This window comes from Peromyscus maniculatus, chromosome 3, assembly GCF_049852395.1.
Source record: "Peromyscus maniculatus bairdii isolate BWxNUB_F1_BW_parent chromosome 3, HU_Pman_BW_mat_3.1, whole genome shotgun sequence".
Taxonomy (NCBI): Eukaryota; Metazoa; Chordata; class Mammalia; order Rodentia; family Cricetidae; genus Peromyscus; species Peromyscus maniculatus.
Genome location: NC_134854.1, coordinates 153,158,964 through 153,174,457, shown reverse-complemented (window position 1 = coordinate 153,174,457; position 15,494 = coordinate 153,158,964). Strand labels below are relative to the sequence as shown.

Genomic DNA, 15,494 nt, shown 5'->3' with positions numbered 1-15,494 from the left:
ACCCTGGCTGGTAAAAATCTGGTTCCCACAGATGTGGTCTTTGGCACGAGACAGATTTCACAAAATTCTGAGATCATGCCCTTAAGCAACAACGGCAATGAACTCCAAGCTGTGGAAGTGATACACAGAAATAGATACTGATGTACTTTGTTATTGTTTCTTGCACTACACAGAAATAGGTACTGATGTACTTTGTTTCTTGCTGATTCTGAGTAATTGTAAAAGTTAAAAGTCTGATGTAACCCCCTGCCAAGTTCCTTGATTGTAAAAGAATATAAACACTGATTTTGCAGAAGTAAATCTGCAGCAGCACATCAACACATTGTGTGTCTGTCTGTCATTTTCCTCGCCGATTCTTGACTTCTCCTCGAGCCTTCTCCCTGGTTCTCCCGCAGTGGTGGTCTCCCTCTGGGTGGTCTGCGGCAATACATAGGAAGGTCCTGTCTCAAATACACACATACTCACAATTGATGATGATGACATTGATGATGATAATGCAAATAATAGCTACAGTAAAGGCAGATTTTGAAGATTAGTTGAGATGATGAATGGGAAGTGTTTAGCATATTGTACACTCACTAAATGTCACTTTTAATTTTAGAATCATCTATCTATTTGCTTGGGCTCTCCTGCCCCCTTGTTAGAACACAAGCCCCAGGGACCAAAAAGGCATTATGAGTCTATGAACCATCATCTTACCTCAGAGACCAGAAGAGCATCATGAAACACTTAAGAAATATCTATCAAATGAATAAAAGAATGGATGTTATCAAACAGAAACATGGCAAATGAAAGGACTGGTCAAAATCCATCAGCACAATCTTCATGCATGAAAACAATAGAATTTGATGTATAAATCACAACAGCAACTCTGTAGGGCTTTTGGGAAACCTCTCAATTTTGTAGCACAAATCTTAGAAGGTCTTATTAATAAAAACAAACCTGGTGCTAGTTATTGGAGTGAATGCTGGAAGATCAGAGAAGCAGAACAAGCCACAGAACTTATATTTTACTCAAATCAATTTCATACTCAGTAGTTACCTTTGTTCCTCCTCTATTTTTTTATACATTTTAACTGTGATTGTAAGCAGTGTAAATTTCTGATATGGTTTTGTCTTTTGTTTCTGCATGATTTCTGGAGTTTAGACTCTTCCCAGTTTCTGAAGTTCTTTCACTATATATAACCCAGGTCTCAAAGCCCTGGATTCAAGAGATCTCAGTTTCCCAAGAAGCTGGAATTGCCTGTATGTGGCACCAAGCCTAGTTGACAGCGATGGTTTCATAGTGTAGAGGAGGCAGGGTGGTGCTAGTTTCTGTTGTCTGACCAGGGTGTCTGGCACTCACTCCATATTTGATTGTTAAATGCAAATAGTTTCAGAGGAATAAGTAAATTCCATGAAACAGAACTTTCATTTGCTTATTAACAACTTGAAAGCAGACATTAGTCTGCACACATTCCGTAGACAAGCTAAGTCTTTGAGAACAACTGAAAGGAGTACTACAAAGATAACTCTGATTCCATCGCGTGACAACAGGCTTGAAGAACTTGTCTCTAGGTAGACAGATAATATGACATAACTCCTCCATCAAACAGCTTATAGATAGATGATAGATAGATAGATAGATAGATAGATAGATAGATAGATAGATAGATAGATAGATAGATAGATAATCTTCAATAGACGAAACAAAAGCAGCTTTAGGGATCTTCTGCAGAGATGCTGAGTGTAGCAGAAGGAGTCTTCCTTTTTGTTGCCACTAGTGAGGCAGTGCTGGGAGTTTTGGGGAATACTTTCATTGCACTTGTGAACTGCATGGACTGTGCCAGGAACAAGAAGCTCTCTAAAATTGGCTTCATTCTCACTGGCTTGGCGATTTCCAGAATTGGTGTCATATGGATAATAATTTTACAGGGGTATGTACAATTATTTGTTCCACACATGGTTACTTCGGGCAATCTAACTGAAATTATTACTTTTCTCTGGGTCATTATCAACCACTTAAGTGTCTGGTTTGCCACCAACCTCAACATCCTCTACTTTCTAAAGATAGCAAATTTTTCCCACTCTCTATTTCTCTGGCTGAAAAGGAGAATCAGTTCAGTTTTTATCTTTCTGTTGGGATGCTTGCTCATCTCATGGCTACTGTCTTTTTCACAAATGATGAAGATAATTAAGGATAGTAAAATGCACCAAGAAAACACATCTTGGATCCACCAAAGAAAAAATTACTTCCTTATTAACCAAAGTTTAAGCAATCTGGGAATCCTTTTCTTCTCTATGGTAGCCCTGATTACCTGTTTTCTATTAATCATTTTTCTCTGGAGACACAACAGGCAGATGCAATCACATGTCTCAGGATTCAGAGACCTCAACACAGAAGTTCACGTGAAAGTCATGAAAGTTCTAATATCTTTTATGATCCTCTTTATCACACATGCCGTAGGCATTGCCATAGAAGTAGTGTGCTTTATTCTGCCATGAAACCAACTGCTCTTTATAACTGGTTTGACTGCTACATGCCTCTATCCCTGCTGCCACTCAATCATCCTAATTCTAGGAAACAACCAGCTGAAGCAAGCCTCTTTGAAGGTCCTGCAGCACCTAAAATGCTGTGAGACGGAAAGAAATCTCAGAGACACATAAACAAGCTTTCAGAGAAAGCTGAAAAAACTGATGCTCTTCCATCGGTTTTTAACTGGTATTGAATGTTATTAAAACCTCCTGCAATGGTTGGTGACATAGCAAGGAATCTAACTTTCTAGTGACATTTTTAAGTCCACAGGAAGCCTCACTTCACTTTGTGGGTTGACTATGCAAATTCTTCCCACAAACTAACCGAATAGCAATCGGCCTGGAGACATGTCCATATGGAGACTTTTGTGGTGAGAATAAACCTAAAAAAACAATTTATTTCATTGTTATTTACTGAAATTCCCAGGCTGACCCACATAAAAAGAAAACGTGACAGAGGATTATAATCAGTCTTCATGTCTAGACAGAACTGGGGGCCAGAAGTTGATACTTGTGTGTGAGGCTTTTCTTCTTTAAACAGATGTCATTATCTTCATTATGTAAGTCCTATGTTATTTACTAATGGTATATGTCTTATGTAATAAAAATAGCCATAGTATTGAATACAGTTCTGTCAAAAGCAGCTGGGAAGTGGGCTCTATCCAAGGAAGGACAGGGACTAAGTATAAATCCAGCAAACCCACCTGAGATGAAGCAAAGTCATAAGCCATTGGGAGTTGGGTGAATATTATGCTAGAATCATGTACCTGAAAGAGCTAATATTGTTGGTGACAGAGGAATAAAAATACTCTGGTAGAATCTATGTGAAGTCTCAAATTTCTGCTTTGTATATCCTGGGACTAATGGGAATCATATCCTCCACTAACTTGCCAGTCTTTAAGAAATATTGATTTGATTTTTAAAGTGATGTTTTTTTAAAATTTCTTTTATTTATTGAGATTACAATAAAATTGCATTATTTCCCTCTTCCCTTTCCTCCTTACAAAATATCCCTCTTTCAAACCCATGACCTCTTTTTTCACTAATTGTTGTTACGTGTGTGTGTGTGTGTGTGTGTGTAAACCTATTTTTAGTCTGTATGATATGAAATGTATGTTTTCAGAGCTGACCACTTGTTATTGTATAATAAACTGGTGTGCTCTTCTCTGGGGAAGAATATTTCTCCCCCACCTCAGAATTCCTTAGTTGCCTATAGTTCTTTGCATAGGGTTGAGATTTTGTGGGTTTTTCCATATCCAGTTTAACATGCAGTTACTCAAGTGAAGAAACAACCCATAGAGTGAGGAAAAATATTTGGCAAGTACACATCAGATAAAGGTTTAATATATAGAATCACAAAAGTTAAACACACAAAATTAAACCAACCAATAAATTCACAAATGAAGTACATAGACGGCTCTTTTTTAATAGAAAAAAATACAGGATGGAAGACATGAGTGAAACTCTGGGTTCAGTTTTTGGCATCTCATAAACCAAATGTAGAGGCAAATGTAGTCCCACACCTGGGAAGTGGAGGCTGGAAAATCAGAAATTCAAGGACATTCGCTACTACATAGCAACTGTGAGGACAGTCTAGAATGCATGAAACACTGTCTTGTGTGATATTTGTTTGTGTTCTGATAAATAAAGCTTGCCTGGAGATCAGAGAATGCAGCTAGCCACTAGTTAACTATAGAAGCCAGGCAATTTTGGAACACACCTTTAATCCTAGCACTTGGGAGGAGAAAGCAGGAAGATCAGGAGTTTAAGGCCACTCTGGGCCACATGAGATTGAACCAGTCTAAAAGAGAAACAGAGCTGGCTGTGGTAGTGCACCCCTTTGATCCCAGCACTTGGGATCTCATGTTTTTGAACCCAGCACATGGGAGGCTCAAGTCTTTAATCTCAGCACTAGGGAAGTGGAGACAGGAATATAAGGCAGGTGGAGACAGGACCTTGGCCCCCCATTTCAGTCTAAGATTTCATAGAGGAAAGAAGTCTCTGGTGGCTGGTTGTTCTGCTTCTCTGATCTTTCAGCTTTCACTCTAACATCTGACTCTGGTTTTTATTGTTAAGACTAATTAGAATCGTGCTTCATTGTCTAAAGAAAATAGATGATGAAGAAGAAAGCTAAGTGATGAGTGAACATTTTAAAAAGCACTCAACATCCTTAGCCATTACAGAAATACAAACTGAAACTGCTCTGGGATGCCATTTCACTCAGTCAGAGTGACTATCTGGCTACCAAGAAAACAAATGGCTCCATGCTGCATGGATGTAGTAAAAGGGCCATTGTACACCACAGTGAGGACTAAACTAGTGCCTCCCCTGTGAAATCCAGTGAGATTCTTCTAAGACTGAGGGCAGAATGATCATACAACACAGCTGAATCATTATTGGGTGTACACCTGGGGGACTCTAAGTCAGGAGATGCAGAGATACTTTCCCATTTATATGTATTTTTGTGCTATTCACAACAGCTAAGATCAACCTAAACATCCATCAAGATATAAAAGGATAAAGAAGATGTGGTACATATATACAGTGGAATTTTATTCATCACTAAAGAATAATGAGATCATGACATGTGCTGGAAAATGAATGCAGCAGGAGATCACTACATTTAATGAAACAAATCAGACTGAAAAAGACAAATCCAATGTGTTTTTCCCTCACGTGTATAGATCTAGGGACTGTGTGTGTGTGTGTGTGTGTGTGTGTGTGTGTGTAGAAAGGGAACTTGGAGAGGAGAAGTGGTCTTAATGGAGTGTGCAGGCAGGAAAGATAGAGGGAAAGAGAAAGAGAGGGAGAGAAGGAGGAAGAGAGAGAGAAAATATAAGCTGAAAGCAAAAAAAAAAAAAAAAATGGGATTTTGTGATACTAAGAATGGGGCCAGGAAGAGAGAAGCAAAGGAGATGGAGGAAGGCAGAGATGTGGGGAGTCCTCAAATGAATAAAGAATAATGACATATATGTATTAAACTGTAATAATAATCCATTACCTGGTATGCTAACGTAGATTACAGATAGGTGATAGATACACACACACACATACATACATACATACGTACGTACGTATATACATACATACATACATCAGTGGTTAATATCAACTGTCAGCTTCACAGGATCTAAAATCACCAAAGAACCAGGAGTGGTGGCACACACCTTTAATTCCTGAACTAGAGAGGCAGAGCCAGGCTAATCTCTGAATTTGAGACCAGCCTGATCTACAGAGCAAGTTCCAGGATAGCCAAGGTAACCTAGAGAAATCCTGTCTCACAAAATCCAAAAACAAATAAATAAAATCACCAAATATATTCATAAGGAATTATATAGCAGAAGTTGAAATAGGAAAATCCACTCCAATACGGGCAGCATCATGCCATGAATTGTGGTTCCAGTATGCATAAAAAGGAAAAAGCTAGCTAAACATGAGCATTCATTTCTCACTCCCACCTGACAATGGATGTAATATGACCAGCTTCCTCAAACTCCTGCTGCCGTTACTTCCTCACCATGATGGACTACTGTATCTCAAACTTTGATCCAGAATAAACCTTTTCTTCCTAAAGCTACTTTTGTTGAGTCTATTGTTACAGTCATGAGGAAAGATGAAAGAGAGGGAGAAAGAAAGAAAGAAAGGAAGAAGGAAGGAAGGAAGGAAGGAAGGAAGGGAGGAAGGAAGGAAGGAAGGAAGGAAGGAAGGAAGGAAGGAAGGAAGGAAGGAAGGAAGGAAGGAAGGAAGAAAACAGAAGATAGATAGATAGATAGATAGATAGATAGATAGATAGATAGATAGATAGATAGATAGATAGATAGATAGATAATTGATAGATGATAGATAGATACATAGATACATAGATAAATATGAAAGATAGATAGATAAATAGACAGACAGATAGTGTGCTGGATAGTTTTATGTCTCTTTGACCAGACTAAAGTCATCTGAGAAGAGGGAAGCTCAAATAAGAAAATGTCTCCATAAGATCAGATTGTAGGCAAGCCTGTAGGGCATTTTCTTACTTAGTGATTGATGTGAGAGGGCCCAGCCCATTGTGGATAATACCTTCCCTAGGCTGGTGATGCTGGGTTCTAAAAGAAAGCAGGCTGAGTAAGCCATGAGGAGCAAGCCAATGGATAGCACTCCTCCGTGGTCCCTGCATTAGCTCCTGCATCCAGGTTCCTGCCATCACTGCTTTTGATGATGAACTATTACATGGAACTGTGGGTGAAATAACCCTTACTCCCCAAGTTACTTTGGGTCATAGTGTTTCATTGCAGCAATAGAGACAGTAACTGACACAGGCAGGCAGACAAACAAGAGACATATAGATATGTAGAGGGTATGAGGTCCTTGTGCACACAGATGAGCACTAGGGAAATGAGGAAAGTTAACCACACATGCTCCTCTCTTCTAAGGAGGGGGATGTTTGTCTGTTTTCCACCTAGAATGTTGAGAATGGATATAGTTCACAATCTGGTGATCTTTTGATATCTGTAGGCCCAGGTTTCACCCAAATTCTCCAGACTATTATGGTTTTTGTCCCAGACTTCTTCCACATAGGTCTTGAGCATTGCTTCTCAGTTCATAGAACTCATCCTTATGAACAAAATCATTTGTACTTTACTGTGGTGATAATTTATTTGTGCACCTCAATAAAGCTTATCTGAAGATCAGAGGGAAAAGCCAGCCACTATACTAAACATAGAAGTCAGGCAATGATAGCACATACCTTTAATCTTAGCATTTGGGAGGCAGAGACCCATCCAAATCTCTGTGAGTTCAAGGCCACACTGGGAACAGAGCCAGGCACGGTGGCACACGCCTTTAATCCCAACACTAATCATGGAGGAGGTCTGTACAGACAGACAGGAAGTTATGTAGCTGGGTAGAGAGAGGAAGTGAGAGGGCAGGGACAGAAAGGCATATAGATGTGGGTATACAGGAAGTAGGTCTCTCTCTTCGGGCTTCAGATTCCAGGATAAGAACCTGTGGATGTGGCTTGTTCTGTTCCTCTGATCTCTCGGCTTTCACTCCAATATCTGGCTCCAGGTTTTTTATTAATAAGACCATTTAGCAATTCATCTTACACTTCACAACACCTTAAGAAACTTCTGTGTTATTTTAGGGCCAGGGCAATCCTGACGCCCACAGGCTATTATGTTTACCTCAGTCATTCTCCATAGACCCTTGTCTTGAGTGTTGTTTCTGGTTCAACAGTACCCATCTTTATGGAAGAACTTTGTAAAGAATTTCAGTGTAAACTTATCTTAAGTTTTGTTGTACAAACATGACTGAGTTAATTGTCATCAGGAAACATTTTTCTAAAACTGTGCTGCCCTTAAATATGGCTAAAATAAATAGCCTTGTATCCGACTCTAGAAGTTTGAACAAACACAAACTAAATCTTGCTGAACTGATCTCCTTCTTGCCTCTTGTGGATCATTTTTCTGACAGTCAGCATTTTCAAGATTCTCAGATAGATAGATAGATAGATAGATAGATAGATAGATAGATAGATAGATAGATAGATTTAGACAGATGATAAATACATACATATATTGATAACAGGCAATAGGTATATTGCTTAGAAGAATATTTTCTTTACATTTATATTTGAACCAAATGGATAGGTCCCTAATTTGTGGATGGTAACATTATATATTATTTTCTTATTTGCTCACCTATAAATTATTGTATTTTCTATCCAATAACACATGTACCATGAAAAACTATGACAGAAGTTAAAATCTATGAAAAAAATCAGTGACATTAGCTTTTCTTAATAAGTCAAGAGAAGCCCAATTCAAGTGAGCTCACTGTCTATGAAAGTGCACACGCCGGGCGGTGGTGGCGCACGCCTTTAATCCCAGCACTCGGGAGGCAGAGCCAGGCGGATCTCTGTGAGTTCGAGGCCAGCCTGGGCTACCAAGTGAGCTCCAGGAAAGGCGCAAAGCTACACAGAGAAACCCTGTCTCGAAAAACCAAAAAAAAAAAAAAAGAAAGTGCACATCATGACATCTGCTGCAATGGCAGGTATCATGCGTTACTTTCTTATTATTTTCTTATTTGTCCTGATTTTCAAGTTGGATGGTTTAGTCCTGATGGATTTTGTGATTCTATCTTTAAGAGCTTAATTAGACTTTTACCTTGAGAGTCCTTTGAAGTTGGACTCATAATCTTCTCTACCAGCAAAGACTTGATTTTGCTAATGAAGGGTGACATGGACTCTACCAGACTTGGACTTCTTTAAAAATAAGTTTTTAATTTCAACAATTCTCGCTCATGTAAACCCTCCTCTTTCTCGCTAATTAGACTCCCAGAGCTCCACCCAGGGCCTAGCCGTGGATCTCTGCATCCAGATTCCTCAGTCCTTAGATGGAGTTTCTGGCACGACTATTAGGGTGTTTGGCCATCCCATCACCAGAGTAGGTCAGTTCCGGCTGTCTCTCGACCATTGCCATCAGTCTATTGTGGGGATATCGTTGTAGATTTCTGTGGGCCTCTCTAGCACTTTGTTTCTTCCTTTTCTCATGTGGTGTTCATTTACCATGGTCTCCTATTCCTTGTTCTTCCTCTCTGTTTTTGATCCAGCTGGGATCTCCCGGTTCCAAGGGCTCTCTTTCCCTCGACCCTCGCCCTTCATTACTCCCACTCATGTCCAGGTTGTTCATGTAGATCTCAGCCATTTCTCCATCACTGGGCAATCCTCGTGTCTTTCCTGGGGTCCTGTTTTTCAGGTAGCCTCCCTGGTGATGTGAGTAGCAATCCAGTCATTCTTGTTCCACCTCTAGTATCCTCCTATGAGTGAGTACATACCATATTTGTCTTTCTGAGTCTGGGTTACCTCTCTCAGAATGATTTTTTTCTGGATCCATCCATTTGCCTGCAAACCTCATGATGTCAAACAGCCAAACGAATGGAAACACATGAACTATGAACCAAAGGCCGAGGGGCCCCCAACAGGATCAGGCCCTCTGAATAGGTGAGACAGTTGATTGGTTTGATCTGTTTAGGAGGCATCTAGGCAGTGGTACCGGGTCCTGAGCTCACTGCATGAGTTGGCTATTTGAAACCTGGGACTTATGCAGGGACGCTTGGCTCAATCTGGGAGGAGGAGACTGGACCTGCGTGGACTGAGTCTACCAGGTCGATCTCAGTCCTCGGGGAGGCATTGCCCTGGAGGAGGTGGGAATGGGGGGTGGGCTGGGGGGAAGGGGAGGGGGGCAGGAGGCGGGGAGAGCAAGGGAATCTGTGGCTGATATGTAGAACTGAATGGTATTGTAAAATAAAATAAAAGGAAAAAAATCATTAAACTCTTAAAAATAAATATGTTAGAATATGAAATTGAAAGATTATGAATACAAATATTCTTAAATAAAAAAATAAGTTTTTAGTTTATTAATATTGGGCACCATAGTACAAATTCGAGTTCCAAATATACGTGCAGACAAGGCTTTTATAAGAAAGTCTTTGAAGCTGGGTAGTGGTGGCACACACCTTTAATCCCAGCCCTTGGGAGGCAGAGGCAGGCAGATCTCTGTGAGTTAGAGACCATCCTGGTCTACAGAGTGAGTTCCAGGACAGCTAGGACTGCTTCACAGAGAAACCCTGTCTTGAAAAGCAAAAAAAAAAAAAAAAACTTCTGAACTTGGATTCTGTACATCCCTTCTTCCACTGAATGCCATAGTTGAACCACTTGCTGCTTGTATACAATTTTCTCAGTAAGGTGCTGCCTTAGTTCCAATCCTGGACTTACCTAGTCAGATGGCTCATTCTATAAGTGCATGTTCTTTAAATATCAAAACATTTGCTTCAAGGCAATTGCCAATGGTCTTTGGAGTAACTATTTTAACATTCATTTTCTATCAAAATTTGTGTTTCCCACACTTTTAACCTCTGAGGATAGATAGATATATTTCCTGGAAGCTATGGCATCTACTCATATTTCTGAATATTTATTCAACATGTGTGTGTGCACTCATATGGGAGGTGAGCAGAGTGTAGCCATCCATATCTCTGGAGGCCAGAAGTCAATATCAGATGTCTCTGTTTATAAAAGGGTGGTGGTTAGATTCTAGAAAGGAGATGACACAAAAATGCCCCCTTAGGAAATGAGATTTGATAGGAACAAGAGGGATATGTGACCACAGAGGACATCATCAAGCCATGAAGAGGGAAAGCATCATGAAAGACAGTGCATCATGCGGAAGGCAGCATGACAGAGCTATGAGGTGACATTACACAAACATTAAGAAAGTTGGCTTAAGATGAAATTGTAAGAGATACCTACTGTGGACAGTATTACAGAAAGACCTGAACAGAAGGGAAGGGAGAGAAGGAGAGATGATGGGAGAGAGAGAGAGGAGAAAAAGAGAGAATAGGAGCATGTAAGACAGAGAGATAGATATTGCTACCTCAGGGGCCAGCCTCTAGACAGCTCAGGGTTCAGAGGCAAGCCATGGTGCTGATAAAGCTAAGACCTTTTCTATCTGGGAGGGTTATAAAAAAAGACATGATATTTCCAAAGAGATAAACATTTCTTTACAGGCAATGGGGAACTTCCACACACCCAATTCAACCATGCCAGATATCACAGAGAGATAGCAACAGCAAGCATGCAAAGGGACAGTAGAAGTAAAAGATGACGTTCTGGGGTCTGTGGGTCTCAGGGGTGGGAGGGCCTTGCCTAACTGAGATTTCCTCCTGGTGGGCCCACACTCTCAACCTCAATCACCACCTGCTGCTCCTTTAACAGGGCTTCTGGCATCATGGCCTCTGGCAGATAGAGTAATGTGTGGAGGGTTGGGGCATCTTTCTTTGATAACTCTTCCTGAGGTGTGGGGATGTTGGCCATAGCTCAAAGCCAATTTTAAGTGAGGCATCAGCTAAGACAAAGAAGCACATCTGTTTACTAGTGCCTGCTGCATCCTCAGGATGTGGAGAGGAGAAAAGCAGGGGGCTTGACAATTCTTTGTCTGGGGGGACAGGCCCCACAGAGAGGCAGGCCTGATCTTAAAGCAACAAGCCCATGGTCTAATAGTATTCCTCCATCTCACTGTTTGATCAATGCACCCCTGGGGACCTATCTGTCTCCTCAAATGCTGGGTCTACAGACACATGCCACTGCATCTAGCCTTCACCTGGGTACTAGGGATGCAAAGTCACATCATCACGTTTACATAGCAAGCATTCTAGCCACCAAGATGTCTTCCCAGTCATTGTCAATATATATATATATATATATATATATATATATATATATATATATATATATATATATTCTAGAACATAAAGAATTACTTCAGACATCTGATTTGGCATATTCTTTTATTTAAGATTTTGACATTTTCAAACATTAGCACTGTATTTACATTATTTCTATGCCTCTCTCTCCCTTCTCCAACTCTTCCCATGCCCTTCACTCCTCCTCTCAAATTCATGATCACTTCTTATTGATTATTGTCATATACATGTATATGTATGTGTATGTATGTATATATATACATGCATATGTATATATAGTGTGCTGAGTCTTGCTATTAGTGTTGCTTATATTTATTTGTATATAGAAATGACTGCTTGGAATTAGATAATCTATCAGGGGGTTCATCCCTGGAAAAGATTCTCTTTCAGCAACTAACAGTTACCTGTAACTCTTCATCTGAGGGAAAGTCTTATGAGATTTCCCCATCCATATTAGCTTGTGAGCCTACGTCGTCATTGTACAGGTCTTGTTTTGGTGACTATATTTTTAAGATTTCACTGATTCAGCCATTCTGCCATACATAAAACACACTATCTCACAGTGGACATCCTGGTTCTCTGGCTCTTAACAAACTTTTCATCCCCTCTTTGCTATGTTCCCTGAACTTTACATATTGTTGATATATTGATTGGGGCAGGCCACCCACAGAGACTTGGTTTCTGTATTGTGGCCATTTGTGGTTTTCTGTAATGATCTCCATCTGTTGCAAAAGGAGCTTCTTTGATGAGAAATAGGAGCTACGCTTCTGTGCCATTGCCCAATGAGCCCATTAACAAAGTGACCATGATGGCCAGGGATGGTGGTCGCAGATGGAATCAAAAGCATGGATTTCCTCTCATGGAGGATGGCCTGGCTATAACTGCTATTGATTACCAAATATGCCAGCAGTAAAAACGAACACTGAGCCCCAATATGGCATCATTCCCCATCAGTCAATGACCTGGTTGCAGATTAACTACACTGGATATACCATCATAGTATTCTATTCATTTACTTCACAGTGAGAAAAAAAAAAAAGGTGGATCTGATCTATAATCTCACGCTCATATAATTCACTGGTTTTGCCATGTATCCCACTATCCTGGAATATCTGCGTTGACAGAATAATTGGATTTGAAAGAGTTACAACACAAACTGGGTGGTAATAGCTTTCAGGGCTGAACAAGATTTATACTGATATTTTTTCTTATGCTGAGACTACCCTTAAGTACACAGCAAAAATCAGAAAACCCTGTCTCTCAACCAGAACTCCTTGACTCTACCTCACCAAGAACTCCCACAACTCACTGTTTACCTTTCTCTACTTCCTTTTAAAATTATGTCTCTCTTTTTTCTTTTTATAAACATGTAAATGAAAATGTTTTGTTGCTAGTATTAAACTTTATTTGCATGTGCTTTCTCAATGTATTTTAATATCTCTTTGTCCAGGTGCTAGAATATCATATTGCTTTTGCTCCTATTTGTTTCTTAGGCAAAGTGAATACTTGTACAATTTACACTAACACTTTAAATCAGTCCTTTATCTTACCTAGAAACCAGAACAAACTAAAGAAGAAAACTATAAATAACACCAGGATATATATATAGATGGTATATGTAATGTGCTGACTCTAAAATAAACATGAAAGCTGCTAAAGGCAAATAATAAATGGACATAACATCTACAACCTCAGAAAGCAATTGTCAAAATGGGTACTCAGCCAGATCTGGTAGTTCATGCATATAATCCCATAATTTAGGAAGTTGATTCAAGACCATCCTGGAGTATAACAAGACTCTGTGACAATTTACACAATATACCACACACTCACTCACTCACTCACTCACTCACTCACTCACTCACTCTCCTTGAATGTGAGAAACACATACTAAAATGCAAACACTATACTACTTTATTTGCAAACACTATACTACTTTATTTGTAAGAACTAAGATATGTAGAACAGATTAGCACAGCTCTTATACATCTGGTTTGTTTATGAGTAATGGAGAAGGCTAGGATATACAAATCATGATTTAAAGCAATTCTATTTAGAGAATCCAACCGGTGATTAGAAAAAATAAAAATAAAAAAGAGAGAAAAGGAGCCTTTGTATCATGAAAATTACATAGAAGACATGCAAACATCTAGTCTAAAATATGCAACTCCTTCAATTCTGATAGCATCACAGTATATAAATAAAGGTAAATAAAAAGAAGGGAAAATTAGCATAAAAGACATAACATTAACAGGTATTGAACATGAGATGAATAAATAATGAAATCAAATCATGAAGAAATACAAAAAGTCATAATTCACAGACTTATCCTAAGCTGATGCTCATTACCAAGCATAATATACTAAGAATACTGAGGCATATGTAAATGAAATAATTCTTTGATTAATAAATAAGATTAGAGGCTTGAATCACCTATAATAGGCTTAAAATGTGCCTACATTTAAACTTTTTCATGGAAACATATGCTATGTCAAGCACTGCTTATTGTAATTATGGCACAATTTTAACAGTTATATGAAAGTTTTCAAGAAAATAAAGGTACTCTGGCCTTAACTTGATATCTTCATCTCTCCCTCTCATCCTCCAAATCCCATTCCCCAGTCTCATCCCCACTTCTGTAACAGACCACCAGCTGTGTTCTCCATGCTTCTCTGCCCCCACCTCCAGTAAATCACACAACTCTTCCTCTCCAAACTCCTTTCCCCTTACTCATTGCAATAACAAATCACTGACTCAACACAAACAAAACCAGATATCAGTACCTAGAGTTAAAATTTTCCCAAGCCCAGATCCCTAGATGCCAGTGTAAAACCACAATCATTAACAGCGATGACAATATATTTCTACTACAGCATGGCACTGTTTTAGAAACATTCACAGATCAATGGATAGGAATCCAGAAGTAAATCCATGCACTTATCATCAACTGATTTCCAACAGAGGTGCTAAGAACACAAAATGGAGAAATTATAGACTTCAATAAATAGTTTGAGGAAAATATTATATCTGCACACAGTAGAATGAACCTAGATGCTTTATTAGGCAACATATAGAAGTTAGTTAGATGCACTGAGACAAATGTAAGACAAATGAAGTTTGTGGAAGAAAATGGGTGGGGAAAGATAACAGAATTGGTCTAGGGGACAAAATAAATATGAACCAACAAGCATAGGCAAGTCAGACAGTGTCAAAATAAAAAGCTTCTGTAGAACAAAGGAGACCATCAGTGGGGAGGAATGATGACAGATAGATCAGAATAAAATATTTGAGTATTATTTATCTGATAAGGATTAATACTCAAGCGTAAGAAACTCAGATGATTTGGAGCAACTAGTTGGCCTGGTTTTTGTGAATATATGAATAGTGTCCCTTCAAAAGAGAATTGAGCACTTCAGGAGTGCTGTCAAAGAATAGCAACAGATGAAAATAATACATAACATGAAGACTCTATCATACTCTAGCTGGACCCCTGAAAATGAGTCCATCACAAACATACCTGAGATCAAGTATTCTGTCTGAAAACACATTTAATGCTAAAGAAATTTGCATTATTATTATAACTGGAGAACTCATAGGGCTGCTGGGGGATGAACTCTGTACTAATCAACTAGATTGATTGAAATGAGAAACAAAGAATTGACTGTATCCTTACCAGTTATCTCCAGAATGTGTCTGATTGATGCAGTGGTATTGAGCAGTATTATACTACTC

The 15,494-nt window shown here is 39.2% G+C and overlaps 1 protein-coding gene across 1 annotated transcript; it reads left to right on the top strand.

The window, feature by feature from the left end:
• The first annotated feature begins 1,718 nt into the window (after positions 1-1,718).
• Positions 1,719-2,645, top strand: LOC143272192 (taste receptor type 2 member 107-like). Its single transcript, XM_076566077.1, is given in 1 exon segment — positions 1,719-2,645. A coding segment is annotated over 1 exon segment (927 nt).
• The last annotated feature ends 12,849 nt before the right edge of the window (positions 2,646-15,494 follow it).